The sequence below is a fragment of the Stegodyphus dumicola genome, chromosome 3 (assembly GCF_044657685.1).
Source record: "Stegodyphus dumicola isolate Sdum_Otavi_A_Nest chromosome 3, ASM4465768v1".
In the NCBI taxonomy this organism is placed as follows: domain Eukaryota; kingdom Metazoa; phylum Arthropoda; class Arachnida; order Araneae; family Eresidae; genus Stegodyphus; species Stegodyphus dumicola.
The window spans coordinates 82,266,077-82,281,664 of record NC_140770.1 but is presented as its reverse complement, the minus strand read 5'-3'; the positions used below and the strand labels follow the sequence as shown (position 1 = coordinate 82,281,664).

The following is a 15,588-nucleotide window of genomic DNA, read 5'->3' as shown; positions in this document are numbered from 1 at the left end:
GCATTTAAAACACGTGAGCGGCGATTCCTCGTGCAAACGGAGTTAGGCCGGTTTTAAGTGTTTTCAAGAACTTGATTTAAATTTCAGATGTTTTTCTCGACCATCGATCATGGATGTTTTGAATGTGTAGCCAACTTCATTTTTGGGCCGCATAATTAATGTTTAGGACATTTTTGTTTGTATTGAATGCCAGTGTTTTGGAGACCAGGTAAAAATATTATTTGATGAATGAGGGTTATATTATATTTTTCCTAAGACTCTGATATTGTTGAAATTTATTTTCTGTGTTTTTATTCTTTATTATATTGTTAATAAATTGGTTAAGTTTAAAACCTTTTTATTGTCTTCAATGTCTGCACAAACATATTATCTCAGGGAGCTTTTATTGCTACTACTGCTAAATGTTTAATTTCTTTAAACTTTGCTTTAGCATCAACCTCAAAGCTACAAACTTTCTGCGCATGCGTCAACTCATAACGCATAGTACCTTTACGCATGCGCATAATATGTTTACACATGGGCGTTTAATGTATAACGGACGGTATAAGCTAAGCTAAAATTATCTAATTATCTATTTCAGTTAATGTTTCAGATTGCGTTGTTCCTTAATCTTCAAATTGGATCCGGCTTATTATTTTTTGCAGGCTGTTAGAGCAATTTTATAAAAGTAAGCTTGAACTTTTGATAGTGTCAAAAAGAAAATTTCCGATTCTGGAGCTTCCAAAGGATCTACAAAGCGAAAGCATGTTTCGATGTCCATCAAACAAAAAGTGGAATTGCAGCGAAAAATGGATAAAGGCATATCCTTTGTTTCTCTAACCATTCCAAAATCTGTTTATCAATTTCACGCTGCTCTACAGGGGGGGGGGGACATCACGGCGCGCAATGAACTGGAAGTTGATCTGTCAGCACTATCCTTAACTTCAGGGCAGATGTTTTTATTTTATTCGGCTTATAATTCCTTACCAAATGTAGTATTTCATCTCAATGTACTCTGTCTTTGATATGATTTAAATCAAATTCCTAGTTGATGCTAAAGCAAAGTTTAAAGAAATTAAACATTTAGCAGTAGTAGCAATGAAAGCTCCCTGAGATATGTTGTGCAGACACTGAAGACAATAAAGGATTTTGAACTTAACCAATTTATTAACAATATAATAAAGAATAAAAACACAGAAAATAAAAGTCAATAATATCATAGTCTTAGGAAAAATATAATATAATCATCATTCATCAAACAATATTTTTACCTGGTCTCCAAAACACTGGCATTCTATACAAACAAAAAATGCCCTATACAGTAATTATGCGGCCTAAAAATAAAGCTGGCTACACATTTAACCAGTCCATAATCAATGGTCAAGAAAAACACCTAAAAATTTAAATGAAGTTCTTGAAAGCACTTAAAACAGGTCTAACCCCGTTTGCACAAGGAGTCGCCGCTCACGTATTTTTAATTGCCGCCTTTATTGAAGAACATGGATGCCGCCCACGGCAGTCACTCACATGGTAGCCTCTGGAACCGAAGAACTTTATTCTGGAACCATCATCTCGCAAACTGGAACCAAGGCATTTTATTCACCGGACTGCATGCATCCTTTTGAAGGGGCTGGAAACCGCTCACTCACGTGCCGGGAAAGCAGGAACTAGAAGTGGTAGAGCCAGAGCGACGCGAGATACTTATAGCAGAAGTAGGAATGACGTCATCTCACGGCAACCAATCAGCTATCGGCACGAATCGGCTTTTCAGATGACGTAACATCATGTTTCGTTTTTGCATCTCAATTAGGTTGAAACAGTCCGTTCTCAATGCAAACAGTGGCAGCAAGAAAAAGAAGTAGAAGTAACTACTATATTACATTAAAATAAGGACTAAACTAAATAAACATTTCAAGGAGGAGAGATGATGCAGTAAAAGGTCTAAAAATAAGCTATATTTTCCAACACTAGTCATTATAAATATCACGAATACACATGAAATAGTTTTCTGGTTGCAATTTTCTAATTTCGACTATGCGTAATGTATGCTTTACGCATGTGCGCATTGAAAGAAATGTTTAATAAAGTAAACAAATAAATATTAAGCTTTTTTTTTTTTAAATGTTGATATCCTTTAGATCATAATTGCTCTTTAATTCATAAATTACGGAGTCGTATTTTTAATTTTATAATTTCTGCATGCCATCTTACCAGATTTAAACTGATGATCTATAATCTCTAAAAACCGAGAATCCGGAATTTCTTTTATATTAAAAGTAATCGGCTCTCCTGTTCATAAATTTACAATCCTATTTTAAATGTACATTAACCCTTATATGTATTATAATCTAAGGTTGATTACTATATTATCTGAACATTGTAGCTAATCACAAGATTTGCTATGATTTTAATATACACCATGTCCACAAAAGTCCTTACCTGACCTTTATATTCATAACAGTTAGTCTTATATTTCCAGTTAAAAATTGTTTTGAACTTTGCAGTTATTTATATTTTGATATTTTTAAACTGAAAAAATAAAAGTGTATAAAATAGGAAATCTAACATTTTACATGTTGCTCTGGAACCCAATACTTACATTTAGAAGAAAAAAAAAAAGTACTTGTTACAGAAAATAAAACACAAAAGGTCTGATTTTTGTATGACAAAAATTGACAGAGATGTTTAAAAGTAATATCAGAAATCATATTCAAGGGCCGTACACAAACTAAAGAGTAGAACGTTTGCATTTATGCATAACTAAAAATAAAATTTCATATAGAAAAAGGTTTCTGATGATAAAACTATTATGTGACAAGCATTTCTGCACAGATTATTGTGAAAAGTATTTATCAAATCCTCCCCTCCCCTCAAAATGAAGATCTTATTCTTAGGGTTTTAAAGAATTTGCATTCTAGGAAACATTGATGGGCTTCAGTATTGGCTTCAGCAAACTCATAATGCTACTTGTATTAATTAAAAATTAAAAATCTTTGTAGTTAAAGAATTGTTTTGTATGATTTCCAGATTATAATTCTAAAGTAATAAAATTTCATGAGAATATTAATAATGTATTTTTAGACTTTAAAAACTTATAAATTACTTGTGTGAAAATTCTTTCAGCGTACTAAATGTTACAAAATTATTAAAGTAAGGACACTAGTAAATCACTACAGTATCATTAAATGACATTTAGGGGAAAAAATCAACTTTGAAGTATTCTAATTTATTTATTATCTGACCCTTCAATTTAAATTAAATATATCAAATATATATATATGCAAATTTTGAAATTAAATCCAATTTTTGTCGCATGGAAGTCAAGCTTTTTGTGCTTTATTTTTGGTAATAAGTGCAAAATTTTTTTATATGTAATATAAATTTTTCTAAGCTTAATAATAAGGTCCAAAAGAATATATAAAATGTTAGTTTTCGTAATTTTTACAAAATTGATTTCTTTAAATTTACAAAAATGCTAAGAATATTTGTGTAATTTAAAATATTTTTGTGGAAGTATATGTCTACAACTAATGGTTGCCAAAATAAAGGTTGGATAAGGATTTCTATGGACACAGTGCATTATGTAATGCATTACGTTTCGAACAATGGCTAGCTCAGAAAGGATTCATAAGTCATCTACCCGATGAATTAATTATTATCTTATCATAAATGGAGCACTTCAAATCTTTTAAACTTAAGGAAAGAGGTTTATTTACACTTATGTACAAGTTAAATGAATAAGAAATATCTATGTAACTACATCGTGCAAACATCATCCTTAGCTTTCTGAATCGCAACTCCTCGTTTTTCTCTGGTGTCACGTGATATCAGTTTCTATCTGGCCTTTGATCCGTTGGCGTAGTGATGCCATTCCCTACATCATCCCCTTTTTTGGATAGCTACTCAAAACATTCAAGTCTATCAATTTCAATATTAGTTGCATCTTAATAGTTCTCATCATGCCTTTCTAGTCTTAGAACTGTCACATACAACGGAAACATCAGTGGGGTCTGGAGATCGGCTTCGATCTCAAAAGAAGGGGGGAAAGTGAAAAAAAAAATCAATGTCCAGAAGGTGAATGTTAACTTTGTGCATCACCTGTTCATCTGATCAGCAGAGGTTGACAGAATAAGGGTGCCTTCATGGCGTATCTTTCGTACTTTGTAACAATCAGAGGGATCACTTTCGTTGTCTCATAAGGATTGAAGAATTTGGGAAGTTTAAGTCTCAGTCGAAGTCCAAGTTGGAATGGCCTTTGGTCTTCAAGTTTGTATTTTCGGCGTTTCCTATACTGAAGTCCATTTAAATTTTCTCCGTTTATACTTTCAGGCTCCTTTCTCGCGTTTCTTTGGATGTGAAGCGGCTGAAGAATATGAAACGGTAATTTTTGTTCCTGATGTTTCAGCATTCTTTGTTGTCTCAAAAGCTTCAACTGAATCTTTTTCCTGTATGTAACTGATGGTAGCATTTGGATGTACAGGTGATAAATTAGTGTCAGCTGAAATGTCAGAGATAAGTATTTTCCTTGAATTATGTTTCTGTTCTTTGGGAGTTTCTGCACTTTTAGCAGGTGTTTTCTCATTTGCATGATCAGCACATCCTTGTTCAAATTGATTCAGCTGATTTTGCATAGTTTCTTCATTATTCTTCATGAATGGATCATCATCATTAGCTTCATGACTGCCATTACCATCATCATCATTGTCGTTGTCATCATTAACATCAACATCATCTTCATGAGGTAAAAAATGCCCCGTGTCAATATTATCAGTTACCTTTTCAATTATACAGTCAAAAGTCGTTAATTCGGACACCCATAATCCGGAATGATCTATAATCCGGACCTCAAAGCTACAAACTTTCTGTGCATGCGTCACGTTGACACATGCACGTAAGACCTTTACGGCTGTGAATAGGTATGTGCGCGTGCGCAAAATACGTTTACGCATGCTTGTTTAATGTAAAACGGACGGTGTAAGCTAAGCTAAAATTATCTAATTCAGTTAATGTTGCAGATTGCGTTGTTCCTTAATCTTCGAATTGGATCCGGCTTATTATTTTTTTGCAGACTGTTAGAGCACTTTTATAAAAGTAAGCTTGAACTTTCGATTATGTCAAATAGAATTTTCGATATATATTTACCAATATGTAAAAGATCTACGAAAGTGAAAGTATGTTTCGAACTCCATTAAACAAAAGTTGAATTGCTGCAAAAAATGACCTAACCATTCCAAAATCTGTTTATCAATTTCACGCTGCTCTGCGGCGGGGGATGGGGGGAACGGCGCGCAATGAATTGGAAGTTGATCTGTCAGCGTTATCCTCATCTTCAGGGCAGATGTTTTAATTTTATTTGGCTTATAATTCCTTACTAAATGTAGTATTTCATCTCGTATATTCCGTCTTTGTTATGATTTAAATCAAATTCCTCGTCATTATAATTTGCTTCCGATAGTGAAGAAAGTGACACAGAAGTTATTGAAAACGAAAAAATTTCGATTGACAAATTAGTCAGTATTCTCGACACAGCAATTATAGGACTTGAACAGCGGAACTCTGTAACTGAACAAGAAATTATGTCTGTGTATAGAATTAAAGAGAAAGTATTATCACATAAAATGAAGCAAACAACTTACATTGAAAGAAATGTTTAATAAAGTAAACAAATAAATATTAAGTTTTTTTTTTTTTTTTTTTTTTTTTTTTTTTTTTTTTTTTTTTTTTGTAAATTTTGATACCCTTTAGATCATAATTGTTCTTTATTTCATAAATTACGTTTTCATATTTTTAATTTTATAATTTCTGCATGCCATCTTACCAGATTTAAACTGACGATCTATAATCCAGAAAAAGCGATAATCCGGAATCGCCGAAGTCCCGACGAGTCCAGATTAACGACTTTTGACTGTATTCAATTTTTCGCATTCCCGAAACATTGTAGTATATTCTTCTAAAAATGCTTTAACTTGTGCTCGCTGGCACATCCTTTTATGCCACTTTTAAATTAAATCTTTATTTGTTGGCAAATCGGCCATATCAAATTTAAAAGGTAAACAAAGTTCATATCTACCGTCCGAAAGAATTTTCACATTATTTTTAAAATCTTCCAAAACTCTAGAATATTCTAAATTCTTTTTATTATACCTATGGATTCTAAAGACCATAAATCTTTTATCGAACAATTACTAACATACAACAAAATTATATTAAAAACAGTATCATCATTATTATCTCCAAATGACTCATGCTTCCCAGTTAACACATGTTCCAAACAAGTCTGAATCAAAAATAATCCTGACTCCAACCGAACAGGTTTGTCAGTAAATAAAGCACCGGTAATATTTGCTCCCAAAAGCAGACCGATCTCATGATCTGAGGAACCCAAATCAGACAAACTGATGCCTCTATCTTTCAGTGCATTAAGAATTTTACTATTGTTCACTTTTGGCAGTGTGCCACAAATTTTGCTCTCTGATAGTGCTTTGATTTGAAAGGAGAAAGATTCATCTAATGCCGAAATGGGCATTATAAACATCGTGAATCTGTGCTTGCATTTCTCTCCCCCCTTTGATTAACAGATGCTTCAATTTAATTTGCCTTAATGGTTTTAATTGTAAATTCTCTACTAATTTTTTACGGAGATACGAATGCTGAGAAGCTGTATCCAGTATTGTGTATACTTTAAGCTCAATATTCTTAAATTTAATTTTAACTATTAGTCATTAAATAAACTACTTGCATCATGCATAACCATGCTTAGAAGATCTCTTACATATATCTGTACAAGTAAGTCTTCTCTTCCAAAACTCTCTTGAAGCTGGGCGATTGCTTTCAGATAATTCAATGCTGTTGCCAAAAAACTTTCCACTACTCTTGCGGCTCTTGACTGAGGAACAACTGCTTGCAGAAGGTACTGGAATTTATCTTCATCTGGAATTGTCGGATCTTCATCGATCTTCGAAAACTGGCCACAAAACGTCAAAAATTCCTTTGCTTCGCCATTGAATTTCTTTAATTCAATCTTTGGCAGTTTAAATTTGTGCTTATCTGGTAATTCAGCAGGTAAAGGATTCTTCAACAGCTTTTCTATTTGAGAACACAGTTCAAAATATTTATCTCTATGAGGCTGAGATGAAGTAAAATCTTTTTCATATAGCTTTTCAGAATCTTTAGATTGAAGAATTATCATTGTTACTTCCTTTTGGAAAATTTCAAGTCTATTAAACCTGTCTTTAAACTGCAGTTTCAGAACCGAAAGTAACTTGAAGTCATGAATATCTGATTTCAGTTCTGCATCAGTTTTGTTTGCACATGTGGTAAAGGAAGTTCTTAGACATTTCCGTTCAGTTTTCAGTTGCGTAAGCTCCATTTTTAATTTATATCAGCTGTATTGCGCCACAAATATTATGTTACACAATGCGTTATCTTTCAAACAATGGCTAACTCAGAATGGATTCATAAGTCATTTACCCGATGAATTAACAACTATCTTATCATAAATGGAGCACTTGAAATCTTTTAAACTTAAGGAAAAGGTTTATTTACACTTATGTACAAGTTAAATGAATAAGAAATAGCTATCTAACTATATTGTGCAAACATTGTCCTTAGCTTTCTGAACTGCAACTTGTCCTTTTCTCTGGCATCTCATGACGTCAGTCTCTGTCTGGCGTTTGATTCGTTGCTGTAGTGATGCCATTCCCAACATAGTGTCTATTCCTTTTTCCATTAGAAGGTTTTGCTTTATTTTCCTTAATTATATAGACAACATTTTAGTGGTCCAGAGCTTTTATTTGAACAAAAGGGAAGGAAAATCAGTAATTTTCAAAATCTGTTTAGTAAATGGTATTTAAATGCGCCATTTTTGTGGGTGCTCAGGGTTTAATACTGCACAAAATACAAAATATGAGGCTTTTAAAAAAGTTTTGTGATTAAGATCATGTAAAACTTGTAAAATAGTGGATTATAAATAGTGAATTTTGTAATTTCTGCACGATAAAAGATTGCCTTTGTATGAGAGTTTTTAATTAAATCCTCTGTTTTGAAATATAAATTTATTATACTTGTGTTAAACTGTTGTATATTAATTTTATTCCAGCTAGTTGCACTCAAGATTACCAGTCTTTTGAATTAGATTCTTTAAAAGAAAAAGTATCAGAACAAGAAACCATAATAAAAGAGCTCAGGAAAAAGGTATGTTTTACTTTAAAGATCAATCTTTGAACTCTTTCGGATGGTTCTTTATTATGCTCTCTGTTTATATATAATTTTGAAATATCACTGAACTATTAACATGTTTTTAAAATTTTTGTGTCTAAGAACAAGTTTCTACATGCTTTTTGTGCATTGGGGAAAGAAAAAGTCTGTCAAAATGATAAAGAATAAGTAATAACATGCTGAATATTCTTCTCATTCTCTCTCATATTTTCATACCAATTTTTCTGCTTGAAAACCAGGAGGAGAAAAATATGCAGTGTATACTGTTCCTAAACAGACAACATAAATGATAAACATAAAACATTAGAAAGCACATGTGAATAATTAAAACTGCGCAAGATGCACTATTATTATTATATTGTGTATTTCAGACCTTATCAATTTCAATAATATTCTTCTTACTTATACAAAATGCTCTTCTATTTCTGCATAGCTTTTACATTGGTTCTATAAATCCTAAGTTTCTGAATCAAATGTTGATAGAAACTAGGGGGAAAATGTTGAATACATATGTGTATACATTTTATTTATAAATTATACATATCATTCTTAGATTTTAAAATTAATAAAACATTAAATAGTTAGCAAATACTTTTTGAAATTACTGAAATTAATTTATTTACAAAAATAATGTATGTATTTAACCCTCTGACTGACATGGCTTTTTGGATCTACTCATGAAGTGTAATTTTTGCTTAGCTTTTTGGATCTTCTCGTGTAGTTAAATCTCATTTCATTTCATTTCGTTGTATCTCATTTCTGTTAGCTAAATTTGGATAATTACTTATTAAGTCTCAGTTTTCATGGCTGAAAGGAGATGGTGAAGGCTGATGGCGTTGGGCAATGAAGAGGCAAATATTTATTGGTAAACTGACATAAAACCTTGGAACTGCCAGAGTTCCTAATAGCTAATTAACTGCCAAAGTTCTTATACCTAATGAACTGCCAGAGTTCCTAATAGCAGTTAATTCATTAATATTCCATTTATCTAAAAATGGAAAATGACATAAAATTATGTGAGAAGTTTTATCAAAAACCATATTAGCACAAGATATATTTCACTTGAGTTTGGATAGTTGTTTCCAAACTCAAAATTATCGGAAAAACGCTATGAACCTATCTTTTAAGGATTTCTAAAGGCAGAAATTGGATAGAAAGTGTTTATGCATATTTTGTTTCTGGCATATTTTTTTGTCGACTATGAAACTGTTGCAAAGCAGCGTGATTTAGGGCCAGTTATGGATAAGTATGAAGAATAAAACACTCGTAATCTGCCCTTTCATTTGGTGTAACACCAGTTGATTCTCAATAAGTCACCATTTATTTTTATGAACAAGGATATAAATTAACTATAATTGCTGTATTTTTCCCTTGCATTTTGATAAAAAAAATGATTCTAAGGGCTGTAGAATTTCTAATTGAACTCCAGTTCATTTACAGCTAGCTGAAAAAAAGATTTAACATCTATTGAAAGTTGGGAAAAACAGCTAGATTTGGTTGGCGAATCAATAATAGATTAGAACAGTCACATGCAGGAAGTTGTACCCATAATCTTCTGAACACAGTTTTTGGTAAAATCGGAGAGCTTAGCAAAATAATAGAAATTGACGAAAGCCTTTTATGAAGCACAGAAAATAAGATGGTTGAATACTTCTACAGCAATGCCTGTTTGATGGATTGTGTAGAGGGATTAACTATGTTTTATTTGTAAAAGTTGGAGATAAGAATGTGGTTCAAAATTCAACAGGAATGGATGTCCCAACTTTGGGAGAATCTTTGTCAACTTCCATAATTTGATGATAGGCAACTTTTGCGGGCTATGAGATAATACATAAATACCCATATTTTTAACATGATACATTTTTCCTCTTTCTTTATTTTGGACAATAAGTTAGTCATTTTTTGTTTCATAATATTTTGTAAAATACTTATAAGAGGATTCTTAAATATAAGCTCAGTTAACTTCTAAACCTTTCTTAACAAATTTGATATTTCATTGATAGCATATTAAATTTTTTAAACAGGTCTATCAGTGAAAAAGAATTTTCGCAGAAAGACGGGAAGACCTTGCTTGAATATATTATCTGTTATTTTACGAAGTACTGCGCAAATTGCTGGCAACAAAAAATAATTTTATTGAATTTTAGTTTACAATTTCTTATCTGCAGAATGAATTTTTAGAGAACCTGATAACATATAATCATTTTATATTGTATTAAAAATGGTCATTCATAATTAAAACTGCACAATTTATGCATCCAAATTATGTAATGCAGTTCTTGAGGTAATGCATTTTTATTTTTTAAAGAGTTGATCAAAATTTCATTTTATTAGAGCAACACATGTCCATTCTCAGATTTATTGTATTTGATTTATGCAAATTCTTTTAACAGTACATTTGTTTCAGTTAAATACGCAAGACCGGGCACTTTCGGAATCAGTTCCTAGTACCCCTGGCAGAGTAAGAGGGTCATTTGTAGGTAAACTATCAGTTTAGTTTTTTACATTAGTGTGACTGACTTTCAATCCATATTTTTAATTTAATTTATTTACATTTTATGTAGATTCACCTCCAAAGTCTGCCAAGAAGTCTGCTTGGAATAGTTGTGGTTCAACCCCTATGAAAGAGTATCGAGGATTTAGGCACCATAGTGATTCTTCAACTTTCAGCAGTACAGAAGAAGAAAAAGTATCTACTTATAATTTTTCTTTTAATTATTACTGTTATATGAAGTAAAACATGCACAATTTTTCATTATTTGCAAAATTTATGATGTAACTTATTTATAATAGTACCCCGACATATTATATTCCAACCTTCTGTGTGGATTATAGTGAATGTATACAAAAAAGGATATTCCTATAAGATACATAATTAAGTTATCTTTAGTTAATAAATTATAAGTAGGACATTATTAACATTAAGTCTTCCAGACGTATAGTGGTTAGTGAAGCTGACTGTCAAGATCCCCGGTTTAAATTCCGGAGAAAGCATGATTATAACTGCACCAATTCATAGGAGGTAACGGTGGCTGCTTGTTGGGTCCCTTTGCAATGGTATGGCCACCACCTTCTGCCTTAGGAGTGGCCAGTGTTGAAAAAAGACAAAAAAGCCTGCTGTTCGGAAGGGGGGTATTAACATTAAATAATGCTACAATAAAATATTTTACACAACAGTGCATTATAAAATATGTTTTATTCTAGAGTTGTTGCAATTATTGCATTCTTCCATATATCTCTTTTAGGGTTAATGGTCAGCACTTCCAGCTAGCAAAAAAAAAAAAAAAAAAAAAAAAAAAAAAAAAAAAAAAAAACATTGAAACATGATTCAAACCTCAGCAAGGACAATGTTTGTTCATTTTGAAGTTTTTATTTGCCAAATTCATATGATCTGAGATTTTCATGCATATCAAATTTATAATGCATACAGCAAAAGTTGTGCAACTTTTTATGCAGTACGAAATAAGCATTGGTAAATGGAGGGGGTATTGCTATATTAAAGAATATATATATATATATATATATAAAAGTGGTAAAGGTGCTAGAGAGTTATACAAAAAAGTAAGAAGTTCCTAAATTATCCATAATTATCCTTAACATAAATAAATTTAGTTCAAAGCAAACTGGGTATTAACCGCTTGCCTGATTATCCTGAGTTATCCCGGGTTCGTATATATTGCAGTTAATAATTATACCGAGAAAACTCGGGCGAAGCAGAATTTGTCAGTACGATTTGTTTTATCACGGTTTTACTCGGCCTGGAGGAAATGAAAGGAAATATTCAGCTTTTATTGGCAGTTTGTCAAGTTTTGTTGGATTTGCGGTTCTTTTGGCCGGTCTGGTCACATGTTTTCCCTATTGTCTAGTATACGTCGGCTTGTGGATTAGTAATATATAAAGAATGATAGGTGAAAAAAGTAAAATAATGGCGATGATATGATGCAAGATAGCGAAAGCAATGATTTTTCAGTTAGTGATTATAACCTCAACGTATTTTACAGATTTTATTCCTGCTACCAAACAACAATCAAATCCAATGAGACAGTGTTCCCTGTCCTCCTGTATTCTAGTAGGATTCTGTTATAAATTCTGTATTTAATAATAAAATAAAAAAATGTGATGATTTTTTGCAATTTTTTTCAAAAAAATTTGTAAGGGAAGCGGTTAAATTCTAAAACAAAAGTCAAATTTTATATTGCTTAATTTAAGATGAAGTAGTAAGATTTATCTAACTCAACTTTTTCTTACTTGCCCAATCTTATCTTGTTCTGACAAATTATAGTCTTTGCAAACTTAAAATGAGCTTCAGTGCTATACAGTAGATAAAAAAAGTTTAAATATTTATTTACTAATACTTGTATAATTTGAAAATATAATGCTGATTTTTGTTGTTTGACTTCTGAATTAGTATTTGTTCGGCGTGTTATTGTGTCTTAATTATGTCTATCAAGCTTCAGCTACACTATAATTCACCTTTGGCTAATGCTAAGCTGGAAACATACAAATCAGCTCACTGTCTGACTGTCTGTACTGAACAGCAACTCGTTCTGGCCAGCTCGAAGTACTACTTTGTAGGATAAACAGCTGACTTAGTATTGTCAATTTACACTTTACTTATTAATGTTGATTACACTTTGTTAAAGCTAAACTTAATTTACTTTTTGGTGACATCAGTTGAAAAGTAGAACATATAAAAAATATTAACATAAAATGCCTTGTTAATTAAGTAAACCTTAAACGCTTAAATAAACTATGGAAAAATGTGCATGAGAAATTTTTTTGGAGAATTTTATAATTGCACCTTAAACATTAATGCTTATTAATTTATATTTACAACTCGATAAATAGCATACAAGTTATTGATCCAAATTCAAGATGTTTTAGTAGATAATCAAATTTGCTATTTAGAATTAATATAGCCTAGTATGAATTCACTTTCACAAGTGTCATAATTACCATATGCAGGGTAGATAGGAAATTCTATTCCTCTCTAAATAACTACCAAACACAGCCAGCTACAATTAGCCATAATGAATGAGACCATATGCAATGAGTCTATCTTTTAAAATCAGAATTTCACTACTTATTTAAGAAAAACTGAACGATACAGAAAAAAAGTCAATTACAGAGTTATAGAGCATCATTGATTATATGAAAATGTATGTATTGCATATGCAGACATGATAAATATCTCCCTGTGCAGCATAAAATGTTTGAAACTGGTATGAAACATTTTGCTATGTTTAAAGTATAGATATAGAACATTACTTGCATGAAGTTGATCAATATGTGCTAACTTTTCTGAAATTTTCGCAATTTTTATAAAAACTTCCACCTGAATATTGTTACAAACTTCTAGTTTTATGATGTAAAATTCATTTTTTAGAATTTTTTTACATTTTTTTGTAAAGCACCAAAAATTTGCCTAGCATTAATGGTTATTCACCAAATTTGTATTTATGCATACTTTTGGAAGGTATTTGGGTTACTTGTATTCATCTTCTTTATTTCATGAAAAACAAGATCTCCTGTTTTTGTAATATGAATTATTTTGTTGGGCATCGCTGTCATCTTTTGAAAAAGCTTATTTTTCACGTTGTCTGTTTTTGAATAAAATGATTTCAGACATCTAACAATGTAACAAATGTCGTAAAAAAGCAACTTTTTAATTATTTTTGAGCAAAACAAAAAAGGGTTGATCTTTACAATATGGTAACTGGTAGTTTGGCGACATTTTGGAGGCGATAAAGGTTACTACCTGGGACTTTGGTAATAATGTGAGCAGTACTCAGTTCCGATTACGCATTATTTTGTGTGAGGGAAATGAGAGATCATGGGATATGTCATTTGATATTAATGGACGAATTACGGTTCTTGAATCGGAAAAGGGGGGAAATCGGGAAAAAATCTGGAAATTTTGTATTTCGTTTATTTTGTGTTGTGTGAAACAGTGTTCGTGAATTTTTGGATACCATGGCCATAACTAAAGAAAAGTTTATTGGACACGTAATCAAGATTCTGAAGAAGATTAGGTAAGTTAGTATTTTTAATTACTTGAGGATATTATTTTTATGCATTGTTCTAAATGTAAGGTGGCAGTAAAGGAATTTGGTATTATTGGGAAAATTGTTATTAGCAATGATTTAGTTTAAAGTAATTAGGATTGTAAGGTAATTTTTATTAATTTAATATATGTGCTCATTTATATTTTAAGTAGTGTTTTTGAATTTAATTATATTTTAATTAAATGATAGTTATTTTGTGAATTTTATGTTTGTAGGAATTTGGTATACGTTATCAGGTAATTCCATATATGTTCTTTTTACCGGGTTTAAAGATTGAGAAAATTGTCATGTATTTTCGTGAAATTTTTCTAATTTATGAGAAAAAAGCAGTGTACGTGGATGTAGTGAAGAGTGTGCGCAATGCCATTTTTGTGCAATTCTGGGATGTTTTTTTAAGTAAAAATAAGTCGACGTGTACATGGTTTAGTGATATTTTAATTAAATGATAGTTATTTTGTGAATTTTATGTTTGTAGGAATTTGGTATACGTTTAAGTTGAAGTAAACGTGCATGGAAATAATTTAAATATTTGATATTAAGTATTTGTAATGCTTGCGGTATGAATTTGTTGGTGACGTGTATAATGTAATAGATGATTTGGAGGTAAAAGTTTTTGGATATTTTATTTATTTTATATGTGGAAATGTTCATATTTGGAAAGGGTAAATACTTTTTCGCGATCAGGTAATTTCATATATGTTCTTTTTACCGGGTTTAAAGATGCAATGCCATTTTTGTGCAATTCTGGGATGTTTTTTTAAGTAAAAATAAGTCGATGTGTACATGGTTTAGTGATATTTTAATTAAATGATAGTTATTTTGTGAATTTTATGTTTGTAGGAATTTGGTATACGTTTAAGTTGAAGTAAACGTGCATGGAAATAATTTAAATATTTGATACTAAGTATTTGTAATGCTTGCGGTAGACGTGTATAATGTAATGGATGATTTAGAGGTAAAAGTTTTTGGATATTTTATTTATTTTATATGTGGAAATGTTCATATTTGTAAAGGGTAAATACTTTTTCGCGATCAGGTAATTTCATATATGTTCTTTTTACCGGGTTTAAAGATTGAGAAAATTGTCATGTATTTTCGTGAAATTTTTCTAATTTATGAGAAAAAAGCAGTGTACATGGATATAGTGAAGAGTGTGCGCAATGCCATTTTTGTGCAATTCTGGGATGTTTTTTTAAGTAAAAATAAGTCGGCGTGTACATGGTTTATGTGTATGTGTTATTTTGAAAAACGCGTAAGGAGTATGGTATTGTGCACTTTTTCCCAATTTTGCAGTGAATATTTGTCATGATTAAGTAGTTTTGTTAGA

The 15,588-nt window shown here is 31.2% G+C and overlaps 1 protein-coding gene across 5 annotated transcripts in view; it reads left to right on the top strand.

Annotated features, from left to right (window-relative positions):
• Positions 1–15,588, top strand: part of LOC118203559 (uncharacterized) — a 235,732-nt gene that overhangs the window by 21,611 nt on the left and 198,533 nt on the right. For all 5 annotated transcript variants that reach the window (XR_015040229.1, XM_085813027.1, XM_085813024.1 and 2 more), the window contains exons 5-7: positions 8,078–8,172; positions 10,604–10,676; positions 10,761–10,885. Coding sequence is in view for 4 of the 5 variants with exons in the window: in XM_085813027.1 (XP_085669153.1) it covers positions 8,078–8,172; positions 10,604–10,676; positions 10,761–10,885 (293 nt within the window). In the remaining variant the exon portion in view is untranslated. The remainder of the gene's footprint in view (positions 1–8,077; positions 8,173–10,603; positions 10,677–10,760; positions 10,886–15,588) is intronic.